Consider the following 15,157-nt stretch of genomic DNA (forward strand, 5'->3'; position numbering starts at 1 on the left):
AATATCTGGAGGACACAAAAGCCATAAAAACTTAGTAGCACACAGCGAGAATGAGCTAAGAATTAAAAGTACGGGGGTAAGGCATTCCTACCGGTTAGTGTCTGTGGTGATATGGTTAATTTATAGATCCAGAGAGTCCATGGGACCAGTCTCACGTGCTTTGGTGTCCTTTCCTAAGAGAAATGTGTTTTCATATACAATGAGCAATTGTCTTCATTTGACCACCCCCCAAAGTTATAAATTCCCCTGTTGTACAGTTCTGTTAAATCCACTATACTGGTTATATATTTCAGGTGCATTTTTAAAAGTGTGAATATTACTTCATGCATAGTAAAGTAAAATAAAATGTGGATGGTAGGCCAGGGCCATTATAAAGTTTGAAAATGTGTACTTTGGAAAGAACAGAACTCAAACGCACCCCCATTTACTGGCTGGTATTTTAACGGAAATCAGTTTGAGAAGTTAAGCAGTCACCATAAAAAAGTACAAAAATCATTACAAAGCAAAGTATCTTTGAACCTCTAGCCAATACCAACAGTTCTTCAATCACAAACTCACAGTGTGTAGAATGTGTCTGACCATGGTTCAGAGGCGTGCTCACTAATCTTCATCAGTGCCATCAAAGGCTTACTACTAACACACTGCAGTTATCAATTCTAACAGAAGTGTAATACTTGATAGAGTGGTTCCATTCAGATTTAGTAAGTTCAATGCAGCTTCACATTATTTAATCAAGTTCTTATATTTGAAGAATTAAAAGTGGTCAATCAGGACAGAAACACAGTTTGCTCCAACAAGGTAATTTGGATCTCCAGGAAGACACTTGTTTTGCCAGGTTTTAGGATCACCTAGGAGAGAAAAAGAAGCTGATGTCATTTGCAGTTGACTGAACTGTTATTTATAGTGCTTCACAATTATGGGGCGAATATGAAGACATTTATTCGGATAATTTTCTTCTAGTTCTTCAACATATTCAGCTGTTTCAAATGTCTCTTTATTACATTATCAGATTCACTGGGCTTTTAAAAAAATGTTTATGATTTAGGGCAACCATATGCCTAGTACATAATTATAAATAACATCTTTCTTTCACTTTCAAAAGTTTGGAAAGTAATTATGTGATCACCAGTTGGAGCGGAATGTAAGAGCAAATGTGTCATAGTCAGCTGAGACCTCAAAAGTTCTGCAGAATCTGGGCCCTGAAGACCTTCCTCCTCACCACTCAAACCCAACACACCCTAACTGAAGATGACGAGCACCAGAGCTGCTGACGCTGACTTGGGGGCACAACAGAACCACTTGCACACTTCAAACAGACTACCAGTCTGAGGCAGGCTTTGGGCATTTGAGTTTTTAACAAACTCCTGGTGTTTCAAGATCTGCAGCTAATATTAAGAACCCCGGCAATGGGTACTAAATGTCAACAGAAGTTGGGACAACTGTTATGTGTGGTGTCCAAGTAAGCTGAGGATCAAAACTGCGGCCTTTTGCTTCCTTACAGTAACAGTTCCCAGCAGGAGTGACTCTACCCACGGGACAATAGTTGGAGACGATTCTGCGTGTCACAACTGCTTCTAGGGGTAGAAGCCACAGAAGCTCCTAAATATCCTATCACAGACAGGACAGCCCCTGCAGCAAAGGGTTATATGGCTAAAATGTCAGCAACACCAGCTGTGTATCCTACCTATACCACCTAAGCGTATTGACAGTCATAACATGTTACGATGAGGTCTCTGGTTTTTAAGAAAAGTGATTTAATCTCACAGATACAGGCGGGCTTATATACTACTACGGAGAACAGTGTTGAAGCAGTGAGATAGTAGTATGACAACCTTGGAAGTAAATGAAAAGCATCTAGTTTTAAGTCCTGTTTCTTTCCAAGATACTAGCTTTTGTTTGGATTAAGTCAGTAGTTGTCAAGATCTACAATGACAATTTGAACAAAATTTATAGTAGCAGTCCATGTAAAGTCATGCAGGATTACATAAAGGTACATTTATTTTCTGGGGGAATATGTTCAAATTCACAGAAAAAAAGTATGTTGCTTCGATACAATTCTATCACAAAAACACTGGAAATAACATGTGGAAATCACTACCATTCATGTAAATATTTGTAAGAAGATGACATAAGCAAGTAACCACAGCAGACAGTTTTCTAGAAAATGGGGTGTACGCATACCTAGACACAGAAAATTGTTTTTCTTTGGGGTAAAATATGGTACTAAAATTTTTATTCCATAAACCTCTACACTGTACCAAACAGAAACTGAGTGATGTTCACCTGATTTACCAAAAGTTTACAAGTTTTGAATTCTTTTTCTACATCACATTTTCTTAAAGTGATCTATACCAATACTAAAGACAGTTCCAACTGGCAGCTGACTGGAATCACCCAAGAAGTGAGAAATGTGAAAATGTAATGGAAGCTTTGAAGTTATGATCACAAAAGAAAGACATTATTGTTAACAAAGATCACAACAGAAGTTTTTTAAAGCATCTCACACTGAAAAACCATGGCCAAGTATGCTCACAGCAGAAGATCTCTTAAGTTTCTCCAGTGTACACGTTTTGTAGTTCAATGAAGAACAGTAGCCAAAAATGAAATAATTACACAAAGAATAAAAGTCATGTAAATAGTAATGCATATATGTATAGGACAGTAACAGATCTGTTACATCCTGAAAACTTAGACAAAATAATTTGTCAATTTTTGGCCAAATCATTTTTTTTAAATAAGGCAGAAACTTCTCAACCTCTCCACCTTTCCATTACTGTACATGTATCTCGAAGAAATTTGAAAACACTGGTGATGCCTACAAGGCCATGGGAACAGAGGTAAAAATCTACTGAAACAGTACAGGGAGCAACATCAGGCCAGGTATTAAACAATGACAGAACCCAGAGCCCCAGAGGACAGAGTGAAGACAGCATACCCGACGAGGAGTCGGATGATTTTAGAGCAAAAGACCAACCGTCAGGAGTCATGGACGCACAGTGTGGTAGGCGCAGCTCCACAGGCTTCAGGAACTTGAGGCCATGAGGCCCACACATCACTAAGGGACTCAGCAGAGTTTCACCTGGAGTCAGGAGAGAATAGAGTGAGGTGGCAGTCTTCCTTCTGGACCCACAGGTCTCCTCACCCTCTTACTTTTGATGTTAGTGCTCTACTGTAGTAATAAGTACAATAAAAACCACAAATCAAATATCACTTAAAATTTTCTAGTAGCCATGTTAGAAAATAACAAGAAATAGTTGCCATCAATTTTAATATTTCAGCCATCAAAAACATTATTTCAACATGTAACGAATATATGAAATCTATAAAAATCAGTATTTTACATTTCTAGCACCTTTCAATTCACAATGGCCACAAACCTAAGCGCTAAATAGCCACACAGAACTAGTGGCTACTGCATTTGATCATACATAAAACATTCAAATGTACTTTAACAAACGTTACTTGTATCTTCCATTTAACAATGTTTGCTGCAGCCTTGGCTAAAGGGATTTACGCAGGGCCAAGAGTCAGTCTTACTGGTTTTTAAGACAAGATGCCACCAAATTAGATAATCGGATGTTAGTATTCTGGCAAAATGTAAAAAAGTGAGATAAAGTAATGCGTTTATGGTAGCAAAGCACTATTAAACAATGCTAAAAGCAGTCCTGTATCATCCTGATAGATGTCATCCAGGAAGACTGCAGGTAACCGCAATCCCAGTTCCTGTGAAAGTTCACAAACCGCGATGTCCTCGAAGACTGCGTCACTTACTCTGTGGGGAGTTTATTACTATTAGGCTCTAGGATGTGAGATGGCACCTACCCCGAGAGGCTTACCTTCTGCAATCAGGTGACAGGATAAAGCCTCTCCAAAGATGGAAGGGCTGAATGACTCAAAGACGAATTAGGTTACATCAGCCAAGACTCCCTAGCAGTCAGTAGGAAAGGGGCATGCCCAGGACCTGTTACCTGCCGTCACATTTTCACACTGAGAAGCGAAGCATGTTACAGGGAAGGTGTGTGGCGCCACTGCAGACCACCTGCCCATGTCTATGCCACCCACCATTCAGAGCTCACGTGGAAGACCCTTCCTGATGGAATGGACAAGCTATGGTTGGCCATGGCAGTAAACCTTTTAGAGCTTTCAATGATAACAAAACCCGCTGTGGCACACAGGCCAGAGGTTTGCCACCGCTGGCCAAGAATAAAGGCAGAAGACAGGCTGCTAGATCATTCCGACTGGGCACTGTAAGCTCTGAAGTGTGCACAGGGCAACCCTTGCATTACTAGAACTGAGGAGAAAAGTAAACATACTTACCTTTCTCTTTGTCCAAAGGTGGGAGGATGCTGTTGTCTCGACAGACCTTGAAATAGATTTCCTGTTCAATTCCTTCAGGAATGGCTCCTTGTGGGATAATTATACTGACACCAGTTTCTATGGAACTCAATACTCCACCATTGCTGTTAAATATGCCCCGGGCTGTGGCCACCACAGTATGACCATCCTCATCTTCATCTTCTTCCACAGCTGAAGAACTGAATTCAAAAATAGCTAATGAGTAAATTCATTAGAATACACAGGAGTTTTCCTTTTATTGTTATTATAAGTGGTTTCATTTATTTCTGTATACAGTCAAGAGTTACTTTAACTTTAAGTGAAAGATTTTATCACAGGGATAACTGAGAGCATATTACTTTTGGAGAAATCAATTACATCACTGAACAGTTCAATTTATCATCATTACTGATTTTGCAATCTGAATATACAAAAACTGGTACCTTACTGACCCAACTACTATGGGTTTTGAGAAGCACACTGTAAAATCTGTGAACCTAGCACTTTAAAACTCAAGTTCATAATTTAATTGGTAGCATTTTTTTATCTTCTTAATGACACATAAAACAACGGTGCATCTTATAACTAAAGGCATCTTAGACTTCGGGAGTAGAGTTTCAAGCCAGGACTTAGGACCAAGCATGACTGTGTGCGTGTAACAAACAGTTTCTCATGACACCAGCCCAGGAGCAGAGCCCTTCACCTGAAGCAGTACCCCAGTAGCCCCTCCACAGCAGCAGTCCCATTCTGATCACTCGTGAAGTGCACAGAGACAGAAAGGCAGCCATGACATAACCATCCTTTCCTTGGAAAGCAGTCTGAAAGTGGCCCTTCTGACCCTGGGTTCTGTCTGCAAGTGTTTCCGCTTCATGGATAGCTTCAAACATAACTGTACTTAGGGGACTGTATTGCTAAGTGTCTAGATGAGTCTGGTCAACCACTAAATAACAAGAAAGAAGAGAGTATCTCAAGTCCATTCAGGTGCTCACTTGGTCTCATTTGCTCAACTACCTTGCTACCAACTACTGTTTTTTTAATAGCCCTTTTGAGGTCATTACATTTCTTTTTCTTTTCAACGTGTCCTTGTTGAGCAAACAGACCCTGAAGAATGGAGAACTTCTACTTCTGAGATAGTCATCTTCTAAGGGCCCGGACCAGGCTCACCGCATCCTAGCTGTGTGGTGACCCTGGTACTCACCTCGGTTCTTGGTTACCCAAGGACAATGATACTATCCACTGATCCATGCCTTATCACTGACTGATTCTGTACCTCCTGGAGATCTTCCTATAGTTAAGTGTATCCAACGCATGGCTCTGGACAGCTCGTAATGCTTCCTCAATTTGTAAACTTTTAACACTGTAATGTTTGGCCATATCTGTCACGGCTCCATTGTGCAGCGCCCCAGCATGAACTGCAGAGGCACCCACAGAGCACTTGGGGTAGGGTGCAGAGCAGTGCTAACCACCCAGGAAGCTGAGCAGGAACCTGTGTGTGTCAGTCATCACACATACGTGTGTGGCTGGGCAAGCAAAGTGCAGCAATTAATGAAAATAGTATTTCAATCTGTCTGTGCCTATAAGACAGGGATTTATTGTTATTAAGAAGACAGGTAAGTTTTCTTATTTAACCACTAAATTTAGGGTTGTGTTATTTTGTACAATAATTTAATTAAATACAAATATAAAAACACAAAGGAAGTTTTGCTCTTTATATATGTTAACTATACCATACATTTTATATGTCGCCCAAGACAATTTCTTTTCACTCAGTGTGGCCCAGGAAAGCCAAACAGTCAGACACCCATGTTGTACGTAACAGCATTTACTGTGGTGATATTTTGTTTCTTTTATAGATATAGTGAAAAAGTTCCAAATTATATAAACGACATCAAACGGACGTAATACCGATGACAGGGCCAGTGAAGTACCTTACCTTACGGGAATAGCTTTAGGCATCGTGCTGATATTATTTACTTGATACTTCGGCTTATCTGCATGGATGGAGAAAGTTTCAACTCCACTGTCAAACTCAGGAGGCTGTACTGAACTGTGCGCTTTCAATAGAGTTTTTGGAGAAGTGGGGGCTTTTGAAGATAAGTCAGGTTTATTATGTACAGTTTCACTTGGCAGAAGATTGTGATTGAATTTTGGACTTTCAAACTTGCGTTCAAACGGTCGAGCAGAACTTGTATATGGTTTTGGTGTGAACCGGTTGTATGCTGGAGTGACCATTTTCTGAGTCTGTTCAGCTCCATTCATTGGGGCTTTATCTGAGAAACTTTTCTGGGGATAGAAAGTAGTCTGAGCAGTATCTTCTCGGGTTGATGGTCTGAAAATTGCTGGTTTACTCTGAGGTGGAGGTGGGTCTGGTTTTGACACTAAAGAATTCTGAAAATCCAACGATACTGAATTACCTGAAAAACAAATATAAGCATTTTAAAACTTCTTGAAAGAAGTTTAAACAGTCCCCTATGACACCCCTCCTGGTTTAACTTATCCTAATCTGATGGCCCTGACCCTGGGGTGGCTCCGGAGCCCTGAGGACTGTATCTGATGCTGAGGGACAGAGAGGGTATTATTAGTGCACCCTGCTGCCTCAGGTTCAAGTCAGGCGGTAAGGATCCTGGCCTCCAGAGACTGTCCCTAAGTAACCCCTCTCCAATGCCCATCACAAATTAGAAAGAACGTATTAAAAATTTCAGTATTAAATATGCACCACAAGTAAAGTTTTTTGAAAAGCTACATACTGGGAAAATGTATTTACAAAATGGGTAACTGATAAAGGGTTAGTGCCTCAGACCTATGAACAGCACCTAATGTAAGTAATAACAACTCAATCAAACGTAGAAAAATGAGCTCAAACAGGAGTCAAAACTAGAATGCCTACTTACTGTACACATAGATAATCCACACCTCATGATTAGGAAGATATAAATAAAACAAAAACAGCATTATCATACCCATAAGAACAGCAAAACTGCAAAGTCTGATGATGCCAGGTGCAGGGGAGGGTTGGAGGCAGTGTAAAGTAGTAATGTGAATTCTATGACATTAAGGAAAAACGGTACCAATGCCTGACAAACTCTGGGAAAATACAGAAAGTGGATATATCCTATGTCTCTTTCACTGATTAACAAAACCTTGATACCAAAACCAGTAAGACTATTGTAAGAAAATTATTACTCCAAATTCTTCATGAACGTAATGTTACCATGCTAAGGGAAATAAAGGATAAACATTGTATGATCTTAATACACAAAAAACATTTGTCAAAATGCTCTCAGCCAACTATAAACAGCAGGAACCTCCTAAACACAATAAACAGCATCTACAAAACCACCTATAGCTATATAAAGGTGAATTATTCAATCCTTTCTCCTTAATATGGGAAACTTGCAAAGACATTTGTGTTTACCACTTCTACTCAGCATTTCAATGGATATCCTAGCAGGTACAATAAAGCAAAAACAGAAACAAAAATATAAAGATGGAAGAGTAAGAATTAAAACTGTATCTGCACATGTGATAGCGGGTGAAGAAAATATGAAAAGCACTGAAAGCACTATTAATTCAGAACTACAACTTGTGCAGTTGAAGACACAAGCTTGGAACTTGACTCCTATGTAAATCATAGGCACTGTCTGTCGACAGAATGGATAAATTGTGTTATATTCCTTGGACAATGTGTTCTATATGGTAACTGAAATTTCATCATAGCATGTAACTGCAAAAGGCAAGGTGCTACATGAGGCAGTCAATGTGAGATTTCATGGCTCTCTGATGTCCATGTGTGAAGATGGACTATGTTAAAAATCTACTCTTTAAGCCTGGAAATTTAGGTGCACTGGCAATCCAATACTACTAGCCTAAGATTTAGAGACTGACATAAAATTAAGCTGTGCTAAAAAAGATTAAGACAAGCTAAAGGGCTTGTCCAGTATAATGGTCTCAAGTCATAAAAACAGGAGAAACATTTTTCAACAAAATCTTTAGTTTTCATTGTTTGTAGCCCGAAGGTTTCAAGTGTGTGGTTTTTTAATACAGAAACCAACTAGCTTCAACATTCCATGAACTGAAATTCACACACGTTATTATTACATCCCAGTGACACCACTGATCCCGAACTCCCTACCTTCCCCATGTGCTCCTTTGTAGTGCATGTGGACAGAAGAGCTGGTGACGGGCTGAGCTGGCTGGGTGTATGGTGAGGGCAGTGGAGGAGGAGGAGGGGTGGCCTGGACCGGGTCATAGCGTTTCTCACCAAATGATCTATCCCCAGCTTCCGCTTCAGGTTTTCCCCTATTTAAAAAACGGAAAACATACCAATACTTGTAAATAGACTCATTTACAAAACAAGTTCTCATTCCTCCAAGAATTTCTACATTTAAAACAAAATCTAGAAATTTCAGTTTATCATGACTGAGGGTAGCTACTCTACCAAAATGTACAAACAAATCCAACCATTCATCAGCACAAGTAATGTCAAGACAGCACAGAACTTTAAGAATATTAGTACAACATCCAGAAAAGAGCAACCAAAAGGCAGATGAAATTTTGGGTATACTTTAAAAAAACTGTAGCACTTAAACCGTAAGGGTTGGTAGGTTTGAGGAAGTCTTACAAATACTGTATTCTGAAAAATATATCTTGGCACACACAAGTCTTCCTTAGACCCACTTCTGATTTTGTATCTAAGGTACAGAAAGCTTTGGAGTCTGGTATACTTAGGGTAATCATAAAAAATGATGTCATAGACCAGAGGCTAGCAAATTTTTTTCAGTGAAGGGCCAGATTAAGTGAATGTTTTTGGCTTTTTAGGTCACATAGCCTCTGAACAAACTATTCAACTTTGACGTTAAAAAAGCCACAGATAGTAAGTCAATGAAAGGGCATAGGGGTATTACGGTGACACTAAAAAAACTGGACATCTTTTACTTTAAAATCTGCCCTTGATTTACCAAATCTTGTTTTGTTTTGTTCAATGACTGCTGGAATAGCAGGTATTCTTTATTTTTTTACAAGGCTCATTTAAGTCAAATTATGCCATGTATCCTTATTTTTTCAAATTGCCAATTGTTAACACACAAAACTCAAAATAAATCTTCTAAATAAACCCATAATTGCAACATTGCCAACTAAACCTTACTGCAGAGTGCCAAAGCTGCACTGGCTTTATGTGCACAAACAGTAACATACACATTTAGAATGTAAGTCTATTTTCACAGAAGACTTCTGTCGAAGACGTCTAGTCTTATGATTAGATTTAAAACTATGCTGTTATCTTGTTTTCAAGTCCTTAGACTAAGCATTTGAAGATGGCGTTAAGATCTAAGTGCACATAATGCCAATGACACAGTGAGGGACACCTCATGTAACAGCCTCACATCAATGCCAGTCTTACCACTTGACGTTCCTTTTCAAGTAGTCATAGCTAGTGTAAGAGCCAAGAAATCTAGGTGATGGCAAAGCAAGCGCAATAGAAAAGTGAAAGAAAATGGTCAATCTAACTAAGTAAATCTACAGCAAATGGTACTCAAATGTTATTTCAAAATATCAACCAACATCCACTATGTCAGCATAATTTGTTTCATAAATGAAAATATCATTAACTCTGTTGCCAAGGAAATCACCATTATATTAAAACACAGTGACTTAGTTACACCCTCCCGCCTGCCCACCCTCCACGTATTTTAGTTGTTGCCAGTGAAGAGCAGTGTGTCTGGGCTTCACTCTTCAATCTCTGCTGCAGCTACTCAGGGTGAGGAAAGGAATGAACCAGGCCAGAGGTACTACTCAGTGACAACATGTGCACAGCATGTGTCAAGGCCCAGAGCTTGATCCCTAGCATCAAAATCTTAACACAAAGGGAACCAAACCAAGGAGCAGGAACTAGGGATAACGAACAGGTTTTTTCTCTTTTAGAGAGGGTCTTGATATGTAGAGTTCAAACTACCCCGAAACTCATGGTGATCCTCCTGCCTCAGCCTCCTGACTGCTGAGATTACAGGCGTGTACCACCCCACACCAGATACAGCAGGTTCTGAATGAGTGAAATGTCTCAGTAAAAGAAAAAAGCTCTGTAAAAAAAATTCTCAAAGACACAGAAAAAAGTGATTTAACATGACAGCTGCTGATTCCCTTAGGGTAATGAAGAATCAGCAAGTGGAAACATAACACCTTAGAAATATGTCTACGATGAATGCATGTTCCTTCCTAGCAAGAGCTCATCCACTTCCAGCTCAGCCCTGTAGAGTATGGCCTTATCTGCAAAGTTGTCATGCTTGACTCTCACAGCCCAACTCATCTAATTGCCACACGACACCCAACAACCTGCCACTGATCTGTTAAACTTAGCTCTTAAAAAGCGAAAGTGATGCTGCCCATTTCTTTCAAAGGCAACATAACCTTATGAAAACTACAACTGATAAAACTGGCTCCTGCCAGTGCTGCTCACGAACAGGAGGGTGGCTGAAACACCCGGTACACATGACCTGTGCTCAGCAAGAATGAGCGCCTCCTATATCCTAAGCAGTGTTCTGGACCCTGTGAAAAAGTTATCCATCACAAGCTACTAGTTCTTTCCAGAAAGGCAAGGTAACAAAATCCAAATGCCTTTCATTCTATTTCTTTACAAAGCTTTTTACTAGTTAGATCTCACTGTACTTCTTCCTTTAAGGTTGTACATTATTATCAACTATGTAAAAGGTCAAATAAAATGTCTCTTCAAACTACACTGTGGGCCCTCTTAATATATTTAATGTGTACATAAAAATGGGATATGGTCATCCATCTCACCCAAGTCCCAGTCCTCTAACCTACATGCTACTGGGCACCAGTCCTGTGATAGGGGAGTGTAAGGAGTAAGACACCACCTGTACCTAACACATGCTCTGTTGCAGACCCAAAGTTTGCATGCATATACACACACACACACACACACACACACACACACACACAATCTCAAACTGCTTTCTTCTGCATATATAAGAATTTAAATAGATAACAATAGAAAAAAATGTTTTAAGCCTTCACTTCAAATGATGTCTCAGGAAAAAACAGGTAATTGAAATAAAGTTCTTACTATCACAAACTACAAATGATAGGGTTCAAACAAAACAAAGCACCCAAACGAGTGAAAATCTAGGTGCTCTTAATCTCAGACACAAAACTGGTATGTGATGGCTTCTGATGTGTCAGCTTGGCTAGGATGAACTGTGTCCTGGTTATTGGTACATACATTTAGATGCTGCTGAGAAAGGGTCGCTCAGATACAGTACCTCTCATCTGCTGAAGTTAGGCTGACCAGAAGAGAGACAATGTGGTTGGACCTGACCTAAGCAGGAAAAGACCCACAGCCACAGGCTTTCCCTCAGCTCAAAGGATCTCCAGTAGGTCTGCATCTCTCCTTCAGACCACCCTCCCTTCTGCTTTCACTTGCTTAGACAGCACTCATGATTGTACAAATGAACTCCTTGCGACAAACTCATCACATCTATGTTTGTTCGTATGGGTCTTGCTTTGTGGAGGTATGAACCTGCTGGTGCCAATCAATCTATTAGCATTAAACTCCATTAGTCAGGGCTTAGGCAGACAAAAGTTACCAGCAGAAGATACAGCACAAGAAGTAAATACACCAACACTAACTCAAGAGAATGGAGTGCAAAGGCAGCTAAAACAAGGCTAAGAGTCAAGAGTCAAGAAACAAGGTGCAGTCCCAGTCCTGCCCTGCCATTTCCCCTCATCTTGGTTTCCTTATGTGTAAAACTGGACCAGACATCTCTGAAATCCTTTAAGTTACACCAATAAACGACGAGCTTCTTGCTTTAGAACCCCCTACACGTCCTTGTTTTTATATTTAAAAGACAAACAGACAATAAGGAAAAGAATCATCATCAAATGTGTGTACACAGTGAAGAGCCTTTAATAATAACCTAAAAGTCAAGATCTTGTTTTACTCTCTTTTGGATCAAAGCCATTTATTTTGACACATTTTCTAACATAAAAATCCTTACACTTTAAGAACAAAGCCCAAATGCACCTAGCTCTAGAAACTATGTATAATATGAAACCACAAGAACCTAAATAAACCATGGATTATATGTGTTTCCCTTAAAAATATATTGAACTTCATGACAGATTCTACTGTTTGCAACTGAGCCTTTATACTTCATCTCATTTTTACACAAAGCAGGCCTTAGGTGAAATAACTTACTTTGCAGAATAACTAGAAAAATTTGGTTGATTCTGAGACTGAATTGGCTTGGCGGGCTCTGAGAGATGGCTGGTAGGAATGTGTGCAGGAGGCTTGTTCTCAAAACTTCTTCGGTCAAAGTATGAGAGCTGTTTTCGGTAATACTCTTCATCTTCCTCCGGATCATAATGATTTGAACGAACAATATCTTCAGGAGGCTTTGGCTGAGGTTTCTGAGGCTCAGGGATTCTGACGGGCAAAGAGTGACAAATGAAACAACTTTCATGTATTAGTTTTGCAAAGAAAACACAGCATCTAAATCATATCTTGATTCCTGCACTGACTGTGATCACTCAGGAGCTGAGCAGGCAAACATTAACATGGACATTCCAGGTCCAGGGATTTAGCTCAGTGGTTCCACTGCCTGCTTCACAAGCACAAGGTCCCGAGCTCAATCCCTGGTCCCTGCCCCCGCAAAAAAAGAAAATGGACATTCCAAACCGCAGGAAGTGCACTGAGAGGCAGCCTCCTCTGGCTCTAGGGTCCAGCATGGCAACTCGGTAAATTCATTTAATTACCTGTTTAAGGGATCCAACAGAAGGTTGGAAGCAGTTAATCAGGGAAAAGGAGGGCAATGTAACCAAGACAGTGGGGAACTGCTCAGAGTATACTTATAGGTGTCAGCAACAGTAACAAACTTTAACAACTTTAAAGAAGAATTTTTAGAAGAACTTTAATCTAGTCTCAAATGAACTAACAGTCCTATTTGTTCAAAATTCCAGTAGGTACAGAGAGCACATAGGGAAGAAAGTCATTAAGGAAATTAATATGCTGGGGCAGTTCCCACCTATTCCAAGTGCAAACGTACATGCAATAAGTAAAGAATGTTAGATACGAGAGCTGTACCCTAACACAGTCTCGTCACTTAGCAGGATGCAACTGTGGTTAAGAGCACGGAGTGAGGAGTGGTGAGCCAGGCTTCTCTCCAGCTCCATCACCTCTTGGCCTTAGCACCTCTCTTCAAAATATACTGTGTTGGTGTGGTTATTACCACAATGGCAAGAACATGACGCACATTCACTGAAGGGTCACTTTTACTGATTCATACTAGAATGAACGGGGATCTTCACCCCACAAACTGAGTCTGTAAGCACTTTTAAAACAGAAAAACATAATGCAAATTAAACTATAAGGCTTCAAAATTTTTATTTTAATCATCTGCTAGGAACAGCTCTCTTTTCAAAAGATCTGTTTACTGCAGGTATAACAATCATTTATTACAGACACTCTATTAAACCTCTTTATTTTTTCCAAGTACCGGTGTCTTAATTAGGAGAGTTGTTTTTTATGGGAAGAAAGTAAGATCCTCTCCTCCTTTTCACACTTCTCTACTCATACAATAAAAGGCCTTCTCACAAAAGGGTAAATTCCTGCTCAATTCTACACACAAACGCCACGAGCAAACCCACCTGTAAAGAGTTTTGTCATGTTCACTGAATTGGCTCTGAGGAGTGGTTTTAGGACCAGTGATGGCAGCACCTGGAGGCTTAGATGCTACTTCTGGAGGCTGCAGGAGACAGACAGAGATGTCCAAGGAACAGAAAATTACACAGTGCCTTCATTTTAGGGGAAGGGAAGAACTGAGATGTACTCCGAACTGCTCTTCACCTAGTATGCCCGCAGATCCAGGACAGTAAAGACACCAGGCATATTTACCTTGAAGCTGGCAGTGTCGTTCACATCCTTCTTGTTCTCCAGTGAAGCGGACCTTTTGTTTTCAAACATTTTAACTCTGGTCAGCACAGACTGTGGTTTCATCGCTGGATCCTCCTCTTCTTCAGTTAGAGTTGGAGGGGGAGGCAGTGGTTTGGTAGCTGGAGGCAGAACTTCTGGCTTATGTTGAGAGGAAGGTACCAGAGGAGGGACAACTGCAGCACCATGGAGAGGCTCATAATGGCCTCCTTTGGAGGTGAACCCTTGTGATGGTACTTGCTCATAATTCCGTGGGTTCTGGTCAAAATACTGCTTGGGTTCAGATGACTTAGGACCTGCTGAAGGAAAAGGTTGTGCTTCCGGTCTGAACCTGCTATGCACATCATATCCAGAAGTTAGCTGCTCCTCGTGTCGCAGAGTAGAGGTTCTAGGTGGTTGTTCATAGCGTGGTCTTGTGTCATAAGGGAGAGAAACAGACTCTTCAAAACGTGGGAAATACCCTCGCTCTGAGGACTCTTCAGGATGCTGCCTGGAGTCGATGTCTCGAGAATGCTGATTATCAAAAGAAGGCCGAGGCTGGTAGGACTGTTTGTCATCATAATATGACCACTGTTCCTCATACGTAGGGATTCGATCTTCGTATCGAAGACGATGGTCATAGTTCCGAGAAAGCTGGTCTGTATAGCCTGAGGAATCATACCTGTACGTGGGCTGCTCGAGGTCTCTGCTGGGTTGTTTCTCTACATATGAAAGCTGGGGTTCGTAGGTCAGATTTGGCTCTCTGTCTGGCCTCTGCCCTGGGTGACCAACAGCTGGTTGTTTTAAAACATGATTTTGTCTCATTTCCTCAGGATATGGGTCCTTTCTATATACCTGTATAAAAAGATTCATGTGTAAGAACAAAGACTTAACTTTAAC

The 15,157-nt window shown here is 40.4% G+C and overlaps 1 protein-coding gene across 1 annotated transcript in view; it reads right to left on the reverse strand.

Moving 5' to 3' along the window:
* Positions 1-221: 221 nt before the first annotated feature.
* The window catches only part of Tjp1 (tight junction protein 1), a 221,932-nt gene continuing 206,996 nt past the window's right edge, over positions 222-15,157 (reverse strand). Inside the window, exons 22-29 of the mRNA XM_010638208.1 lie at positions 14,243-15,112; positions 13,996-14,093; positions 12,548-12,775; positions 8,468-8,634; positions 6,269-6,749; positions 4,318-4,535; positions 2,936-3,079; positions 222-848 (exon numbers count right to left, since the gene is read on the reverse strand). Coding sequence (XP_010636510.1) covers positions 754-848; positions 2,936-3,079; positions 4,318-4,535; positions 6,269-6,749; positions 8,468-8,634; positions 12,548-12,775; positions 13,996-14,093; positions 14,243-15,112 — 2,301 coding nt within the window. The 3' untranslated portion in view covers positions 222-753. The remainder of the gene's footprint in view (positions 849-2,935; positions 3,080-4,317; positions 4,536-6,268; positions 6,750-8,467; positions 8,635-12,547; positions 12,776-13,995; positions 14,094-14,242; positions 15,113-15,157) is intronic.

The sequence above is a fragment of the Fukomys damarensis genome, unplaced genomic scaffold (assembly GCF_012274545.1).
Source record: "Fukomys damarensis isolate Sample0158 unplaced genomic scaffold, DMR_v1.0_HiC HiC_scaffold_7, whole genome shotgun sequence".
NCBI lineage: Eukaryota > Metazoa > Chordata > Mammalia > Rodentia > Bathyergidae > Fukomys > Fukomys damarensis.